Source organism: Helicoverpa armigera, chromosome 26 (assembly GCF_030705265.1).
Source record: "Helicoverpa armigera isolate CAAS_96S chromosome 26, ASM3070526v1, whole genome shotgun sequence".
Taxonomy (NCBI): Eukaryota; Metazoa; Arthropoda; class Insecta; order Lepidoptera; family Noctuidae; genus Helicoverpa; species Helicoverpa armigera.
This window is the reverse complement of record NC_087145.1, coordinates 1,718,441-1,736,218: the sequence shown is the minus strand read 5'-3', so window position 1 is coordinate 1,736,218 and position 17,778 is coordinate 1,718,441. Positions and strand designations below refer to the sequence as shown.

Below are 17,778 nucleotides of genomic sequence, written 5' to 3'. Positions count from 1 at the left end.
CGCGGCCACGTGTAACGCGGTCAGGTAGTCGACGGTGACGTCATCGATGGGAGCGCCTTCAGCCAGCAGCACTTTTACCGTAAGGTACAAATATCGACCCACACACCAAACTAAATTGAACCTTATACCCTAAGCTCACTGCTACAACTATTTGCAGAGCAAACTAAATTCAATCCTACGACCTTGGATATAAGACTCACTTTGACATTTCTGTAAATAAAACAAAAGCTACGAAGACCAACGGAATCGCCACGCTAAATTCAACCGTACCTCCTAAGACATAAGACTCACAAAGGAAGCCTACAACTGATGACAGAGTAATCCAAATTCAAACTGATCACCTATGACATAAAACTCACACAGAATAAAGCCTAAACTATGTACACACCAAGCAAAATTCAACCTTACTACCTAACACATAAGGCTCACCTTAACATGTCCGCAGTGCGCGGCCACGTGCAACGCGGTGAGATAGTCGACGGTGACGTCATCGATGGGAGCGCCTTCAGCCAGCAGCACTTTGGCCGTCTCCACGTGTTCGCCTTGCACGGACATGTGGAGAGGGGTCAGGCCGTTCTGTAAATTGAATTTGGAATTGGTTAGATTTGAACGGGTTGTGGATTTTTTTGAAAATAGAATTTTAGGCTTTAGTGCGTTCTAGAATACGGTAGTTTCCAACGAGTCAAATTCATTACTTTTATTTAACTGTCAAAAACTGTCACTCTCTTTGCAATATGTATGAAAGCGCAACTTATGACGTCACAGATTTTTCACATCAAACTGGATTCTTATTTAGCTTATATTATCAATAAAAAAATTTAATCAATTATTCCATCAAAACGATAAATGGAAGTGACATTATTTTTAGATGCTTCACTAAATGAATATGACAACGTAATTTATTTTTGACCTAGTCATCCACCCAATTATTTGAAAAAACGTAGCTCCTTTTTTGTGTTGATTAAACTAAAATTGAATATTATTACTCATTTGAAGTTTGGAATAGGCCTGAAGACGCGACAGGGTTTAAAAATCTAATTAGTCCTTATTTTAGATTGGCTAAAAAAATGGGCACGTAGTATTATTTTAATAAAACCTTAAATATTCACTGAGATAATATAACGCAACAAAGATTGAAAATGGAGGCTCGTGACGTCACGTCTATGTAAAATGTGTACCTAAAAGTGACGTGACACAAAATTCAATCGTGTTGCATCTTGGTTGTTATTTGTTTGTGCAAAAAAAGGAAAATACTTGTCCATTATGTTAGGGTTATCTAGACGGACTAATTACTTTTTATATATTTATTATTTAATACTTTATGCACATTATGTACAATGGCGGACTTAACGCATTGGGCGTTTTCTCCCAGTCTACCTTTGGGTGGTCGAGAAATAGCAGTGATAGGTGCAGTTTTTTTCATTCGCCACGCCTATTCTTTAATTTAAATTTAACTATTTTCTTTCTATCCTTTATAGTGTTACCTTAGTTTTACTAGTAATAGGCGCCCCATGCTGCAGCAGTCGCGACACGACGTTGCTGTGTCCCGACCGCGCCGCGCAGTGTAATGGCGTCAGCCCGTCGCGAGTTACTGCGGCTATGTTAGCACCTGTAGGATAAACATTACAATAAAAATTATTAAAAACTTAAATAGCCAATTAATGTATGAAATACCTAGTACCTTAATCGGTACAGTAATCTGTAATTAAAATGATGAAAAGTCATTTATTTACATTTAAAAAGTGACTGCCAAAGTCACTTTTTGAAGATTAATTTAAAAGAGAACACCCGCCGTTCACCACTTCCTATGTGTTTTTTCTGGGAAGAAATGGTGAAAAAGCTCCCCAGCAACGTAGTAAAATATGTTGGTTATCATGTACCTTTCTACCTATACATTTTTGAGACCAAAAATACATGCAAAGCCTAGCCCTTTACAAATGTACATATGTTGGGGTCAGTTTCCAGTCTTATCGGCTGCACCGATCTACCAGTTCTAGAAGGAGCGATTGTAATATTGTTCTAACATGTATCAAATGAATATCAAATGGCAGTAATTAAAACAAACATTGTTTTCTGTACAGCAAACAATTTAATACCAAATAAAGTGCGTGTGACCTAAACTTTCAAATGCCACTAAATGGTTTAATGATGCTGTAATTACTGCATTTTTGTATACAAAACGAAAATGTCGGAACTTTCGTTAAAAAACGGCGCGAAGAGCAATTTTTCAACCTCACATTTTCACGACGGTAGCTTCACGCGAGACAAATTGCCAAATTATAAACTGAAATTCCATTTTTATTATTATCTGTCAATGTCTACAGCTGTCAAACGTGCTACCACTGATGTTTGATTGACAACGTATCGTGAAAAACGCCCAATTAAAACGACATTCCTACAATATGATATTTCAATGATATACGAAACATAATTATGAGTTGCGTGATAGAAAAATATGTGAACATATGTAATTATTGAGTCATAGCGATGAAAATATTACGTTTGATTTATACTGTTTGTTAATACTAATGTGTTTTCGTTCCTTAGTTTTAATTGTTTGCTAAATGGTGCGATTTGTGCGAGAGATTGTTTAGATGTTTGCGGCATTGTAGTAGGTACCGCATCCATCATGTGCAGTGATGATTAACTGGTGTAACACACGATATATTCAGTCAGGAGCATGAGTGTCCTACATAGATCAAACTGAGTGATACATTGTAGACTTAAGTTTTGGTTATTAGTAATTTTACAGCTATACATATTTATTAGAATTAAATAAATGCTTTGCTAGCATTCCAAGACTACATACGTCTGACTTCCGAGACACACATTCTCCTGAACACAGGCAGTCGAAAGCTCTCAAATACTTAATTTTTAATAACGTGACATGAAAACATAAATATCAACATGCTAGCGACTCACAACTATTTTCCGAGAATGCGCATGTAACCTACACCCCTGTTTCACCTCCGTCACTCGTTGATCCTAATCACGCAATGTCCTGAGTCATCATAAAGTTTGGCGATCGCCGAGTTGCCGTAGTATGCTATGTGTAGACGGGTGAAGCCGGACTGGCAGCATGACCTACCATTCTCCAGCAGCAGGTCCAGCATGGCGAGCTGCCCCCACTTGCTGGCCACGTGCAGCGGCGTGATGCTGTGCTTGGCGGCCCTGCCCGCGTCGGCGCTATGTGTAGACGGGTGAAGCCGGACTGGCAGCATGACCTACCATTCTCCAGCAATAGGTCCAGCATGGCGAGCTGCCCCCACTTGCTGGCCACGTGCAGCGGCGTGATGCTGTGCTTGGCGGCCCTGCCCGCGTCGGCGCTATGTGTAGACGGGTGAAGCCGGACTGGCAGCATGACCTACCATTCTCCAGCAACAGGTCCAGCATGGCGAGCTGCCCCACTTGCTGGCCACGTGCAGCGGCGTGATGCTGTGCTTGGCGGCCCTGCCCGCGTCGGCGCTATGTGTAGACGGGTGAAGCCGGACTGGCAGCATGACCTACCATTCTCCAGCAACAGGTCCAGCATGGCGAGCTGCCCCCACTTGCTGGCCACGTGCAGCGGCGTGATGCTGTGCTTGGCGGCCCTGCCCGCGTCGGCGCTATGTGTAGACGGGTGAAGCCGGCCTGGCAGCATGACCTACCATTCTCCAGCAACAGGTCCAGCATGGCGAGCTGCCCCCACTTGCTGGCCACGTGCAGCGGCGTGATGCTGTGCTTGGCGGCCCTGCCCGCGTCGGCGCCGGCCTGCAGCAGCGCCCGCGCCACCGCCGAGTTGCCGTAGTGGGCGGCTATGTGGAGGGGGGTGAAGCCCGACTTCGAGCATGCGTCTGGGTTGTGTTCGTTCTGAAATGAAATAAAATAAAGGTCAAAATGCGTTGAAATGTAGGTCAGCAGAATTTTTATTTGGTTTAAAAACGACCAAAGTACGTTTTGGAAGCGAGCTGCCAACGGAAACTGTGCTGCCACTGCATATTTATTTTTTATTTATTTTATTTATTTATTTGATTCAGGCAACTAGGGCCCATAGAAAATACAATACACAAATAACAATTAACATTAAAATAATTATAAACTAATACATACAAAGATAAATCGTCAAAACAATATCTATTTGCATAAAATCGATCGATATCTTTGAGCGAAAGCACGTGCCGTAGTTGCTTTTAAAACGTACCGTCACTTTCATAGCCACATCCCTCTCGATTGTATCACAGACAGCTAATATCATGAGGAACCGATTCAGTTCATGCATGTGGCGTTTTCCAGGTAGATATTATAGTGCTCAATTGCATGTAACCTGGACATAACTCTTCTTGGAATACAGATGTACAATATACATAACTATGTGCATTATCCAATAAAGAGGGGCTTGGTTACCACGGTTATTATACCACGCTTATTTATAGTTCAGTTTAAAGGTCATGAAACATAATGCTAATAGGATTAACACGACCGAAGTTACCCAATTACAGTTGACATTTTTATTTTTCCAACACCTAGTATATTGCTTTGAGATCCGAGTATAATGCAATTATATTACACCTAATCCTTAAAACGATAATGAGCTGAATTTACTCTCTTTAGGCTGCCTGTCCACCGGAGCGGAGCTAGGCTGCGGAGTGGAGAAACTGAGAAATATTAACCAATAGGTTTGCACAAAATCTCCGCTCCTCAACCCTATCTGTTAATATTTCTCAGTTTCTCCACTCAGCAGCCTAGCTCCGCTCCGGTGGACAGGCACCCTTAGTCTAAATAATTGATCACATGAAGGGGGTGTTTTTCTCGGTAAAAGTTTTACCGAAGCTTTTCCTTTAGGTAGCTAAACTGTCCCCAAAATCTCTTGTCATTTCGCATCTGTAGTCGTCAATTGTTTGATAAACGAACGAACTATGCCGTCTACCTATCTACTAGCGATGCCGTCGTAAAGACCATCCGGTACCATGAAAACCCCGGAAAATATCCCTGAGAGTGTCACAGGAACTTTTGTAAGGACCCGTAGCCAGTCCTTGGAAACCACGTGCAAAATCTGCTGGTGTGAAATTCTCGTATCAGTGTACTGCAGTAGGAGGTACCTCGAGCAGCAGCGTGGCAGCTTTGACGTCGTTCTTCTTGGCGGCGATGTGCAGCGCCGGCAGCCGCACCTTGCCGCGCGTGTCCGACTCCAGAAGCTCGGCGACTACGCGGTCGTGTCCTTGCTGCATGGCTACTGCTAGCGGGGTGAAGCCGTCCTGGAATTGGAAAGAGCAGTTTCTGTAAAATCTTCATTTCTAGGGTTAATTGGCTTAAAGACAAATATGGAAAGATTTAATCAGACAGATATGTTTATATTGTTCATGAGTAAAACATACAACATTGTAATGCCAGTGAGAAAACTTGTAGCAATTTATAGCCCAAGATGGAACAAATTGTTTGCTATGTATGAACTTATGTAAAAGACTACCAGCTTTATTTAATCAGAATCTGGAGACAGTTACTATATATATTTTGGGACAACAAAGAAATAGACAAAAAAACTGTGCTCCATGTACGTAGACGTACGTGTTGTATATAGACGACAAAGGAAGACCCATCTCCTTACTGGTAAAAACCACCACCTCCTTAAAATCTTCAAAAACCACAATACTCACTTCTGTAGCAAGAGTCTGGCTGGCTCCAGCAGCTAGTAGCATCTTCACACACCCCGCATGGTTCTCCTGTGCCGCCATGTATAAGGGTGTGAAGCCCGCTGCTGACTGCGCGTCGGCCTTCGCCCCCGCGGCCAGTAGGGCTCGCGCCACGGATTCTTGGCCGGCGAGACATGCTATGTGAAGCGCTGTGTTGCCTGAAATGGATGTATAAAGGAGTCTTTTAGTTGTTGTGGTGGTAAAAGCTAAGCTAAAGACATAAATACAAAAAGACCCAAAGGTCCTAGCTATTTGGGTCAACTGCGCAAGAAAACATTGTAATGTTGTATCTTGCCTCAATATCATTATCAGTTATTATAACCCCAATGAAGATAACTGCTCTAAAAGTGGTACCCTAAAATAGTTTTCAACAAGCTAAGCTATACAAACTATACTAAGCTATATAGCTATACTCGCATTTCAGAACTTAATGAAAACGTTAAAATTCCTCCTCGCATTAAGTTACGCAGTTTTTCGTTCGGAAACTTTTCTAAGTAGCTTTTTTCCTATAGTCAAGAAACCATATTTAAGATATAAGATTGTTTTTACCTTTTTTAGTAGCAGCATCAACTGTAGCGCCTCGTTTCAGTAACTCCTCGACCACGGAGATGTGTCCATCTTTAGCGGCCAGGTGAAGCGCATTCAGCCCGTTCTGTGAACGAAAATATCAAAGAATTAATATATGAGTCTTTATAATTGTAGACGTCTATACTAGTACTATAAAGAGGAATTGGTTTGCTTGTACCCTGAAGGCCCTGAAGGAGATTGGAAACCGGGCCCAGCCGGGTTTCAATCTCTACCCCATACCTACTGAGCCGGATAGAAAATTTATTTCACTGCTGCGAAGCTATAATATCCCTAGCGGACATGCGCAATATTTATCTGGGTACGTGAAGAAGATTTCAAGGAACGTGGGAAAAACCGCTGGCGGAAGCTAGACTTCGAAGTTTTAACTGCGTAACTGGGAATGTTGAATACCAAACTGTATTGGGATTCTATAAAACTCGATCAACAACTCGCATTTCACTTCGATTCGTAATGTCATTTCATACTTTAGGGGAGGTAGGGGAGGGATGGGCACTTTTTCACATTTATTGCATAAAAAATCAGATTTTACAGATAATCAACTTTTATTGCCATTTCTTATGTTTGGCTAGATAAAATCAAAGAGCTATCCTAAAAATTACAATCAGTTTCAACATTACGAGATATTTAAACGGTTTAAATAAAACCGTCGACACGTCAAAATTTTGTTTAGTCTGACATGCTTTAGTTGGTACTTACGTAGTGTTTAAAGTTACTTTTTGCTTTTTATAGGGTTTATCGTTTATAACATTTTGTCATAATAATTGCGTACTTTTTGGGTCGGGGTTTTTTAATTTATAATTTTATTTTATTTCATGGTTTTTTAAAGGAGCTCCTTAATGTTTCCTTCTTTTTATGATGGGTTCGCTAATGCGATCTCAGCCAAAGGAAGCTGTTTAACAATCCTCATGACAAACTGGCTCTGGGAGAATTGCACAGATTGAGAAACAATAAAGATGGACCTTTGTTGATCCAGGGTTATATATCATTCTAGGGTTTCATCCGCCACATCCCATTTCCAGAATTAGGTTCTCGTCAATTAGAAACATGAAGAAAACTAGTCAAGACAAATTAAACGAGCCCAAACTCGATGGGTTTACTAAAAGGCAGTTCAGGGTTACCTATCTTCGTGTCCTAACAGCAGACCAGCTCAGTGGTTCCAGAAGACATTAGTATTTCAAATTTTAGATCCCACATATGCTTGCAAGTAAACTGAGCGTGTAACATTCCTATCACACCTAACAAACGAGCTGATGACCTTGAAGACCTGAACCGATTTCCACCAAACATAGCTAAGAACACTCCCGAATGACATTCCTTTTAAAAAAAAAAAACCGCATTACAATCGGATCATCCGTTTGGGAGCTACGATGCCACATACACACACACACACACACAGACACGTCAAACTTATAACACCCCGTCGTTTTTGCGTCGGGGGTTAAAAAGAATGGTTTGCGACGGGAAATTCTTAAAGATTTAATATAACGAGCAATACAAGAGGTATCAAAAGGTTAAAAATAAAATTAACAGCTGATAAATATGGAGTCCCTAGATCAAGTTGGCAACGGTACCTGAAACAAGATTCTATAAAGGATTTTTAGCGCAGATTTATAACCTCACAAATTTTCACTGAAGAAGAAGAACAAAAATTTACAAATTATACATTACATGGTATGTCCAAGCCTCCCTACCATAGGGAGCATTGGACACTTTGACTTAGTTTATAAAAAAAAATCGGTAAAAAAACTTAAGTAAAACGGTTTTATCTTATGTGCACTGAAAACTAGAAAATAAAAATAGTTACTTACCTGTCAACCTACGTAGGTGGTCCCGGTCATATTAGACTAAAATAAAACGTGGGGCCCATAAACTATTGCTGTAGTACCTCTTCTAGAGGTATAATAGGTGTGGATTGCATCGACTTACTATAATCGTAACTGGAGATTTTGACAATCAATCATTAATAATAGAAAATACACATACCTTTCATTAGTTTCTCTTTATAACGATCCGAAACCGCAACAAAATATTTAAGTACTTTTACGAGTGTTTGTTCTTGACAACTCACAGAAATGACAGATAGTCTATGGATGAACACCGTTACCAGTCGGTAACGTAAACTACCCAATAAAAAAAAAACTATGATCAAATCAGAATAAAAGGACCCCTTTTAATCTGATTTGATCATGTCTCAACTGCCCATCTCTCCCCTACCTCCCTATAGATAGACAGATTTTGGCAGATCTGTCAAAATCTCGACTTTAATTTAGTTCAACTTGTCAACATGCTCGATAGTGTAGCGCTAGTGTAGTTTGACAATGTCAATCACGAAACTTTAAGGTAGAATTCCGTGGGTCGCGATTGTCGCAGCCGCGCGCGACAAAAGTCAACCTATGAAAATGTATGGCACCGCTGCCGAGGGCCGGGACAGTCGCGCGCGGACGACGAATTTCGTGAGCCGCTGGCGGCCGTACGCTTCTCAACATGGTCTAGCGCTTAATAACATCTATAGAATTTTAGTAAAACCAGAATTAAATTGTTGACAATGCCGCGAGCAGCTTACGAAATTCGTCGGCCGCGCGCGACTGTCACGGGCCTCGGCAACGGTGCCATACATTTTCATAGGTTGACTATTGTCGCGTCCACGGAATTCTACCTTTAGATCGAAGTCGAAGTGAGAGTGATGTCGAAGTGAGTTGTGATATTTTATAGAATCGACATGAGTCTGACTGGAAACAATAGCTTACGATAGATGCTAATAATGTCAGCACAATGGCTAATTAATGGGAGATTGTTGCCAGATAACATGTGAAAGGTTTCAGCAGGATACGTCCTAAAAACGTTTGTCTTGTTAGTAGAAGTTCTGCTATGTAGTAAAGTTTTCGTCGAATAACTTTGCCGATGGTAAGTTGGTGAATGTTGGGGGTGGGTAAGTTGGGTACGCTGGTAAGAGACTTTACGATAGTCAGGTAAGATGAAAACACTAAAGCTTTCTGCGATATGGTTATTTCATTTTGCCTCAATTTATCCAAAGGTTGTCAGTATCACTTGCGGCGATAAGACCGCCCATTGTGTCACCGACTTTAAAATATGAGATTTTGTTTGTGTTGTACTTTGTGTACATAATACTTGAATAACTTTTTGACTCTGAACTCAGCCATTTACTGGCTCATGGATTGTATATTTTGCTGATTCTCAATATCCATCATCTTTAGATCGGCAGTAAATTGACAAGAGCTATACTCTGCGTCAAGATCTAGTTACAGCGTATCCATTTTTGATACGTCAAACAGTTTACCATCTGTGGTAACAGGGATTCCGCTCTGAAAACTACCAATCTATTGTAATATAAATAATACGGAGTTAAACAGAGCGAATAAAAAATTATAATGATTAATTATTGAGATTTTCGATTCGAAACGATAACACTCAATGGATACTTTATGCATTCCTGGGAATTAATTATATAAAGATACGCATTAATGCGTGCTTATGGTCGCTGACCTTTATGGTAACAATGGGTAAAATATTTACGGGTAAGATAAATAAATAGACAACCTTTTTCACGACTCCAGGCTCCGAGATGAGTTCAAGTCAAATCTGGTCAAGACGTTAAGATTTTGCGACTTATCAAACTAAGACACATCTTCAGTGAAAGGAAAGAACTATGGGCAGCAACCCTCGACATCAGAAAGGAATAAGAAAATGAAATCTCGTCATTAATCTCCATAGACTAACCACGCCAAGAGTTGCCTAAACTAATGACTGATAGACTCGTACGACTGTTTTAGACACGAGCACCATTATAAAAAAACAATGCTTCTAAAATCACAGAACAACAACAATCCAGTTACGTAATCAGTACTCATCGTGGTCAGGCCTTGAACATGGCCCCCTTGTGTCACCCAATTTCAACCAACGGGACTGCTGATTGGCTGCGGTTGTCAGTAAATGCACTTGAACTGCTCAATGAATCTGTTTGTCTGTCTGTCTGTAGGCACAAATTGAGTGGGCATGATGACTGGAAAAAGTAATGAGTGGAAGATTTGCAAAAAAATATTGGACTTTTGTTTGTTGTTTTGCTTCTCGCTCGCAAACTCGTAACAACAGAGATAATTATTCAACTTTCGTAAGAAAACGTTGACGTTTTGTACAAATTATATTATACAATGTTAAGGTTTCAAAGACCCTCCAAACTTTCTTAACATGTTATGGCCCATTTTTGAGCAACGTTATCCCATACTGCTCAGAAGCGGACTATTAATCAACAAATTATAAATTGTCCAATATTGTTTGCTAACTTTAAAAGATAAACTCATAAACATCACTCATGTTTTAACCCCTATATCATGGCAATGAATGACATAACAAAACTGCCCGTCATCAGGGTAGCACTCGCCTCCCTTTCAATTAACTGACTGAAAAGCCTGTCAGTCTAACCTACAGTTCAATTTCCGAATGCCGGGAGGAACTCGGTCTAGTTCTAGTGCTCGTTTTCCGTCCTGATTAATTGTAACTACTGATTTATCTGTACTGTTTTAATTTTTTTCGGTTTATTTATATGTAAAACTAGGCGATTGACTTTTGATTGGTTTTGCATGTTCTCAAATGTGCTACTCCAAAAAAATTAATTCGTCTTTTTTTCCTAACATTCGAATCATCATCATCGGGCCTTTTTCCAACTATGGGGTCGGCTTCCCGCCTAACCAGATACAGCTGAGCACCAGTGTTTTACATGGAGCGACTGCCTATCTGACCTCCACAACCCATTTATTTATCCAGGTAATCCGATTTCTCGATCGATTAAAGCGTACACGCTTCCAAAATAATGAAAACTAAATGAGTAAATAACAAAAATAACGTTACAATTCCATCGGTAAATAATTTCAGAGCCATTGTAATTGTGCGGAACAATTAAAATGCCATTATGTTGCGAGCGAGCATTCGTCGAGAATTTATTCAAATGAATCGACTTGCGTTTCTGATGGATTTGCTCTATTATAGAAATATTCGATGTTGAATGTAAATGGAAATCAACAAAAAAATAAAATTTACAAGGTTCGCAGTGCATATTTACATGAACCAGACATTCTCCAAACGGTCTAACATTGGTATCACAATCATACGAGAAAACCAAAATTGGAAATATGAGAAGTGTTTCGAAGTTTCTTTCAGTTCATAAATTGAAACCTGGATAGGTTTTTTTACACCTCATTCCTATGCCAAAACACAGTACCAAACTTTCATTTATATTCAGGTCCTGCGAAAAGTATAATATGAAACCACAGATAAAGTAAATATTAAAGTTTTGATATTACAAGAAGGGAACTTGCACTCCAATTTACATAACATGAATTCTTCAACGCAAGGTTTCTTGCAAAGATTGTGAAAATATTTTTTGCCAATTTTTGTGAAGCAACTGAATTGCTAAAAACTATGTGTAATTATAAGAAGTTTCATTTTTAATTAGATACCAATTAATATGCACGCTACTCACATGAATATCGGCACATATGCAGAAACAAAAGCATATCTTTTCCTAATTTAATATAGTAAGTCTGACACCAGTCTAACCAAGGAGTATTGGGTTGCCTGGGTAACTGGGTTGAGGGGGTCAGATAGGGCAGTCGCTCCTTGTAAAGCACTGGTACTCGGCTACATCCGGTTAGACTGGAAGCCGACCCCAACATAGTTGAGAAAAGGGCTCGGAGGATGATGTTCTTTTCCTAATTTCAACAAAGATACTATGTTTAAAGCTGTATTCAAACCAAACTGATTGTCAACCGCCGAATGTCAGCGTCTATGCAGAGCGTACGTGTCATCGGTTAGATAAGAACGAAACGTGAATATGTATTGGAAACTACGTACGTAACGTTAGCTCACATTCGGCGGCTGACAGTCAGTTTCGTTTAAACGCAGCTTAATGATTCTGTAATTTTTTTACCTATATTAAACCGACAGACAATAATATCTATTACATAAAACGAGAAGACTTTCACAACAAATTCTTCCAAATAATTGCAAAAATATCAAATAACAAGAACGCATCAATTACCTACGCGTACATAATCGATCCTGCGACAAAATTCACTGATGCCTATCGGTGTCGCGAGTGTAAAGCGATCCTTAGCCACTGGAGTGTGACTCGTTTTGTGATGAAGGCCGATCTCTGACAATGGGGAATATTATTACTTAATATAGTTTTTTTTGCCGGTCGATGCTCTCTAAGTCAATATGCTGTCTTAATTTTGTTCTTAAGGGTTATTGCCTCCTGGTTCCAATTGCTATTCCTATAATTAACTTGTTAGGTACGCACTTAATAACCATATATTTAGTACTGGTTACGCAGTCAAAAATAAACTTAATAAACTCTTGCGATTGTCAATTAGATGTGACGTTTGTCATTTTCAATTATGGATTTTGAATGCATACTTACTTTTTTACCCACAATATAGCTACAAGCATTTGTTTATATCTCTAGTAGGCAAAGTACAAGATAGATCGGTTATAGAAAGCCTCAGTATTTTGAAACTGCTAGTAACACTACCCTTAAAATCTTACTTACTCAACATATAATAACCGAGGAAAGACATTGCATTCATAGCGTCATTAATTTACCAATTTCTCCTTACAAAACCTACAAATATTCAAGTCATTTTAACGAACAGAAAATGAAAGCTCTCACTCAACTAATTACTATCTATTAAATACTATTTCATTAGGTTCAATATCAAGTTTCTATTCCGATAATGAAAATCTAGAATATGTCGACCATTTATCGTTGAAGGCGTGCAGAGAAAATTCAATTCATTTCTCTAAGGTTTGAACATAGATAAAGTATCACAAACTTCATCCTTACCTACGAAAGTAACTCTTTCGCCCTTTCACGCCAAAAAACTACTGAGCCGTCATTTGTTCTTGGAAGAGGTAATATTAAAATACATTTACATCATCTGCCTAGCCTTTTCCCAACTTTGTTGGGATCAGCTTCCAGGCTAACTGGATGCAGCCATACCATCGTTTTACAAGGAACGACTGTCTATCTGATCTCCTCAACGCAGTTACCAAGGCAACCCAATGCCCCTAGGTAAGACTGGTTGTCAGACTTACTGGCTTCGGACTACCCGTAACGACTGCCAAAGATGTTCAAAGGACAATAAAATATACACTTACAACTGCTAGTAAAACATTCTCTCAGTGCAGAAGTATGAAATCCATTTTCCAGGTACATAAATAAGTATGGTTATGTGTTTAAAACAGAGCGTAGTTAAATACTAAATAGGTACACCATGACCCTTTCAGTTATCCTTGATTAAAAACGACGTAACATTTAAGCTGTTCATTAAAAGAGTTACATAAGCGATATTCAGTTTCAGTTACATTTCAGGATAATACTGACATGTGCACTCGCGTCCAAAGAACGTATGAATGAAAAGCAGGCTGTTTGTTTTATGCAGCGTGTATTATGATTAATGAGCTATACTACTGCCATTAAAATCTATCCATTAGTTATTGCGTGAAAGCTATTATAAAGTTATAACACTTTATAATAGTTGGGTTCGAAGAAATGTCTTCTACCGCTCTTCTCAAATAACTTTGCTTCCCTGTAGGTATCCATTTGACTATTTGCGCATGTTCATACAGTTCTTCCTTGTCCATCAGCTAGCGACTTCACAATAGTCCAAAAAATCATGAACAAAACTCCACGCAAACTTATGTAACCACAGTTGATGTTGATCTGACGGGAACTGTACAGGCATTGTTACATATGACATAAGGTACAACAAAAACCCAGCATTGTACCATCGACCATGAAATGTATAATGCGAATAGATGCAACAAATAGCTGTTATCTATTTTTATGATGATGATTACCCCACCTGCCAGGATGTCCTCAATATATCAACGTGTATCTGATGGCATGGACGCCAGGGTCGTGTGCGCATCGTTGTGCATTAGCATTTCTTTACCATCTTTCTTGGTTGATTTACTGTCTCGGTTAAATTGAATTATGAATATAAAATTAATAACGTCTTGGTACTAAAAATTAAAGGGCTTTACATCTTCAATACCTTATATTTAGTACCTATCAGCTTTCTTGTTGTAATTAACTACAGTTTTTTTTCTAACCATCAGAACCACAGTTATGTTCAATGGCATTATAAAACATTTTACAAGCCGTTCAATAACATTTCCATTTTCCATTATAAATGTAATTTGTCTGCAGCTTCCGCCAACCCTGGCAGTACTATCTATTCAGTACGACGTTAAATGCGTGTGCGCATTTCATTCAATTTGCGTCGTTACCGTTGCAACAATCAACTCCTAAGAGATTAAAGTGAGGGTAACACGGTTTTCGAATCACTTGGGGCACTAGACACAACATCCCGTAATGTATATTATTTGTGATATGTCTAGAAACTTCCACACAGTTAACTGTCTCCCTTTCTCCGGGAATAACGAAGCTAAACTATTTCAGAGCAGTTTATCACTTGATTGCTTGTTTCCACGGTCCGTTTATTTTCTATTGGATTCATAGGATTAATGCCAGGTTTTATCCTGAATCCATTTAGTCTATGAAACGAGTCTTCAGAAAATAAGCTTTTACTGAGAACGAGTCAAATAGAAATTCAAACTATTGAGATAGGAGCTGGATTAATATTATAAATGCCTTTGAGTTTAAAAAACGTTAAAATATAAAATAGAGGTAGAAAAGCTCCGTAGTATCTAAGAATATTTTAGAGGAGAAAGCACACAACAATAGAGGAATGTTTATTAATTAAATTGAGATAAGGTCAAAGGTATGGAACGGAAGAGATTTTAACAATAATTTCGACTCACGAAATCTTTAACAAGACCCTTATCATGCAATAAGAGAATAACTGAATTTCCATGATATTAGGGATGTAGAAATTAGAATTATAAATATGATTATGGGTCCATTATCAGAGTCTGAGTGTTCTTAAATGGCGGAGATTTAGAAATAAACTGACTATTAGACTAGGTTAAACACTGGCCGTAAACTAGAAATACTAAAAGCGGTACCTGACAGTGCTCAATGATAATTACGATCAACGATCTGGCTAAAGCAAACGGAAGATAAATGCCGCACTGTTTGTTTTAGACTAAACAATAATACATTTAGCTCATATTTATTAGCTAGAAAGCTGTGACTCTGTAATCAATTTAGTAGGGCTCTATAAAGACTGCAGGATTGTTTGAAAGAGTTATCGGGACCCTAGCAGCTAGCATTTAAAGGGCTCCATGAACATGTGATGTTTTGATCAGTAAGAGTCTGAAACTCCTTTTCGCTCTACCCATAGCAGGATTTTACACTGACTTCAAACCTTCCAAAAAACATCATCATCAGAAATAAAATCTCTTACTATATTTCGCAGTTCCAAAAGTGGCACTTTTGGGATAAACGTCTCCATAATTGTGAAAGACACGTCAGACACATTTTATGTAAAGTCGTATTTAAATTAAGTCCTAAAATATTAATAGATGTAATTAAACTTACCGAATTGCATGTGTTTATATCTTTGACGGCGCCGGAGTCCAGCAAATCGACAACTGTGTCAAGCTGCCCGGCGCGCGCCGCTCGTAAGAATGCTGTGTTTGGTTCAATCTGTAACAAAAGAACTTATTTAGTTAGGAATTATTTAGCTAGGAATTATTCCGTCCAAAACCTGTAAAGAAATGGCTTCTGATAAGATCGCTATTGTAGTAATAAATCTGCTTTTAAAACTTCCGAGATTGATTGCAATCCGTTTAAGAATGACAATAAAGAATATTCTACCGACATTGTTGATGTAGCTAGTCACATATTTTTACGTCGGATGGCATCTTGATAAAAAACGAAAACACCAGAAATTCACAATTGGCAAAATCGAACTTCAGATGAAGTAATGCAAGTAAAACTCCATAAATTTACGGTATTAGCTCTTGAAACAAACCGCCTAAGATCCGAATTCTGAAAAAACATACGTGGAGAGATTATGGCAGGAAGAACTCAAGCTTAAATAAGAGGTTATAAGTCCAACTGACCTAAAAGAAACAACAACAAAACTAGAAATGATCGATGACTCTATCAAACTGAATCCAAACATCGAGTATCGGCTGACGATTAAATATTTACTACATTTACTTTGCGTGACTTCTGATTGACTGAATTCTTCGACTTCAATGAATATTTTACGTCTCATTTCATGAATGAAGGATAAACTTGCTCCAACTTTCAGGTGCCTTGATTCAGAAATACTACGTTTAATTGTTTTACTACTGTTGGTACTGTATTATTTATTTGATCGTGAATTTTGAATTGCCTCTGGAAACTTTAGCCTCCACGAGTTGTGACGGTTCATTGTTCGCTTTGACTTCGGCAGTCAACCTCAACATCTAAGCTCACAACTGAATTATATTTAATATCACAAGATTGTCTACTATTATTTAGCTCTTACTGATACTAAAAACAACCTATTAGGTAGAACCTTGCCATTAAATCCGTCTATGTTTTCGCAAATATCGACCACATCCCACGCAGTGCCAAGACCCATACACCACCATTATGTTTAACTAAATTATGTTAGTAAACTGCCGTCGTGACTGGACCTAGGACTCGTTTTAAGCTTTCTAATGATGCTAATTCACTATTGAAACATTCGAAGACCGTACTACGATTACAGTTAAGTATTGGATTGTCGATTTCACTAACGATTAACCAGATGTTTAGGGCCCAAGACCCTACAGCTCGTATATCGCAGAGCTTGATAAAACGTCAGCTAGTGAAAGCAAATAAATAAAGCTCTTTAGAATTGAATAGATAGGTACTTATAGAAAAGCGGGAGCACGTGAACTAAATAAATTTACTGCTGCTGTATAAAACAGTTCAGTATTTTATGGTCTTGTTTAAATCGAATTATCCTCTCGAGAACTTCGCATTAACGGCGTCGTATTAAAACAAGTAAGCTCTGGGACCATTTTAATGGTCCACAAAATAATGGTCAGGAACTTGAAGACTCATTAGAATGAGATATTAACGCGTTTGTCAGTCTATTTGTTACGGTTTCAAGGTTGAATTGCTGAATGGGTTTTAATGAAAACGCGGTAGGATACTTTTAATAAGACGCATGGTAAAGGTGGTCACAGTAATTTGAAATAGAAGCTTATAAATAGGTTTGACTATAGGAAAAATGTGTTCATGGTGTAAAACTCAGATTTGTCGGCTCTCGTGATCGTGCCCTAAGATTTCACGGCTCGATCGTCGACCCGGCCGATAGCTTATCCGTCAGTAGACGGAAAAAAACTAATTTTGCGCTCTATTTCCTTCACACGAAGGGCCGAATAATCTACTTATTGATAAATGGTGAGCTGATGGACCCAATCTGTCCGTTCAATAAAAACGTACCTTTGAGAGCCAGTAAATTCGGGTCGCTCATAAAAATTGTTGTATCTTTCAAACATTTTTTACCGTAGCTGTAGGTACCCTTGATATTTACTAATATATAAAAGCTCATAAAAA

General features: G+C 38.8%; 1 protein-coding gene across 1 annotated transcript in view; it reads right to left on the bottom strand.

The window, feature by feature from the left end:
• LOC110382982 (ankyrin-3) overlaps positions 1-17,778 on the bottom strand; it is a 140,902-nt gene that overhangs the window by 81,881 nt on the left and 41,243 nt on the right. The window contains exons 2-8 of the mRNA XM_064041688.1: positions 15,778-15,885; positions 6,219-6,321; positions 5,634-5,827; positions 5,079-5,234; positions 3,648-3,849; positions 1,485-1,609; positions 430-576 (exon numbers count right to left, since the gene is read on the bottom strand). Of these exons, the coding sequence (XP_063897758.1) occupies positions 430-576; positions 1,485-1,609; positions 3,648-3,849; positions 5,079-5,234; positions 5,634-5,827; positions 6,219-6,321; positions 15,778-15,885 (1,035 nt within the window). The remainder of the gene's footprint in view (positions 1-429; positions 577-1,484; positions 1,610-3,647; positions 3,850-5,078; positions 5,235-5,633; positions 5,828-6,218; positions 6,322-15,777; positions 15,886-17,778) is intronic.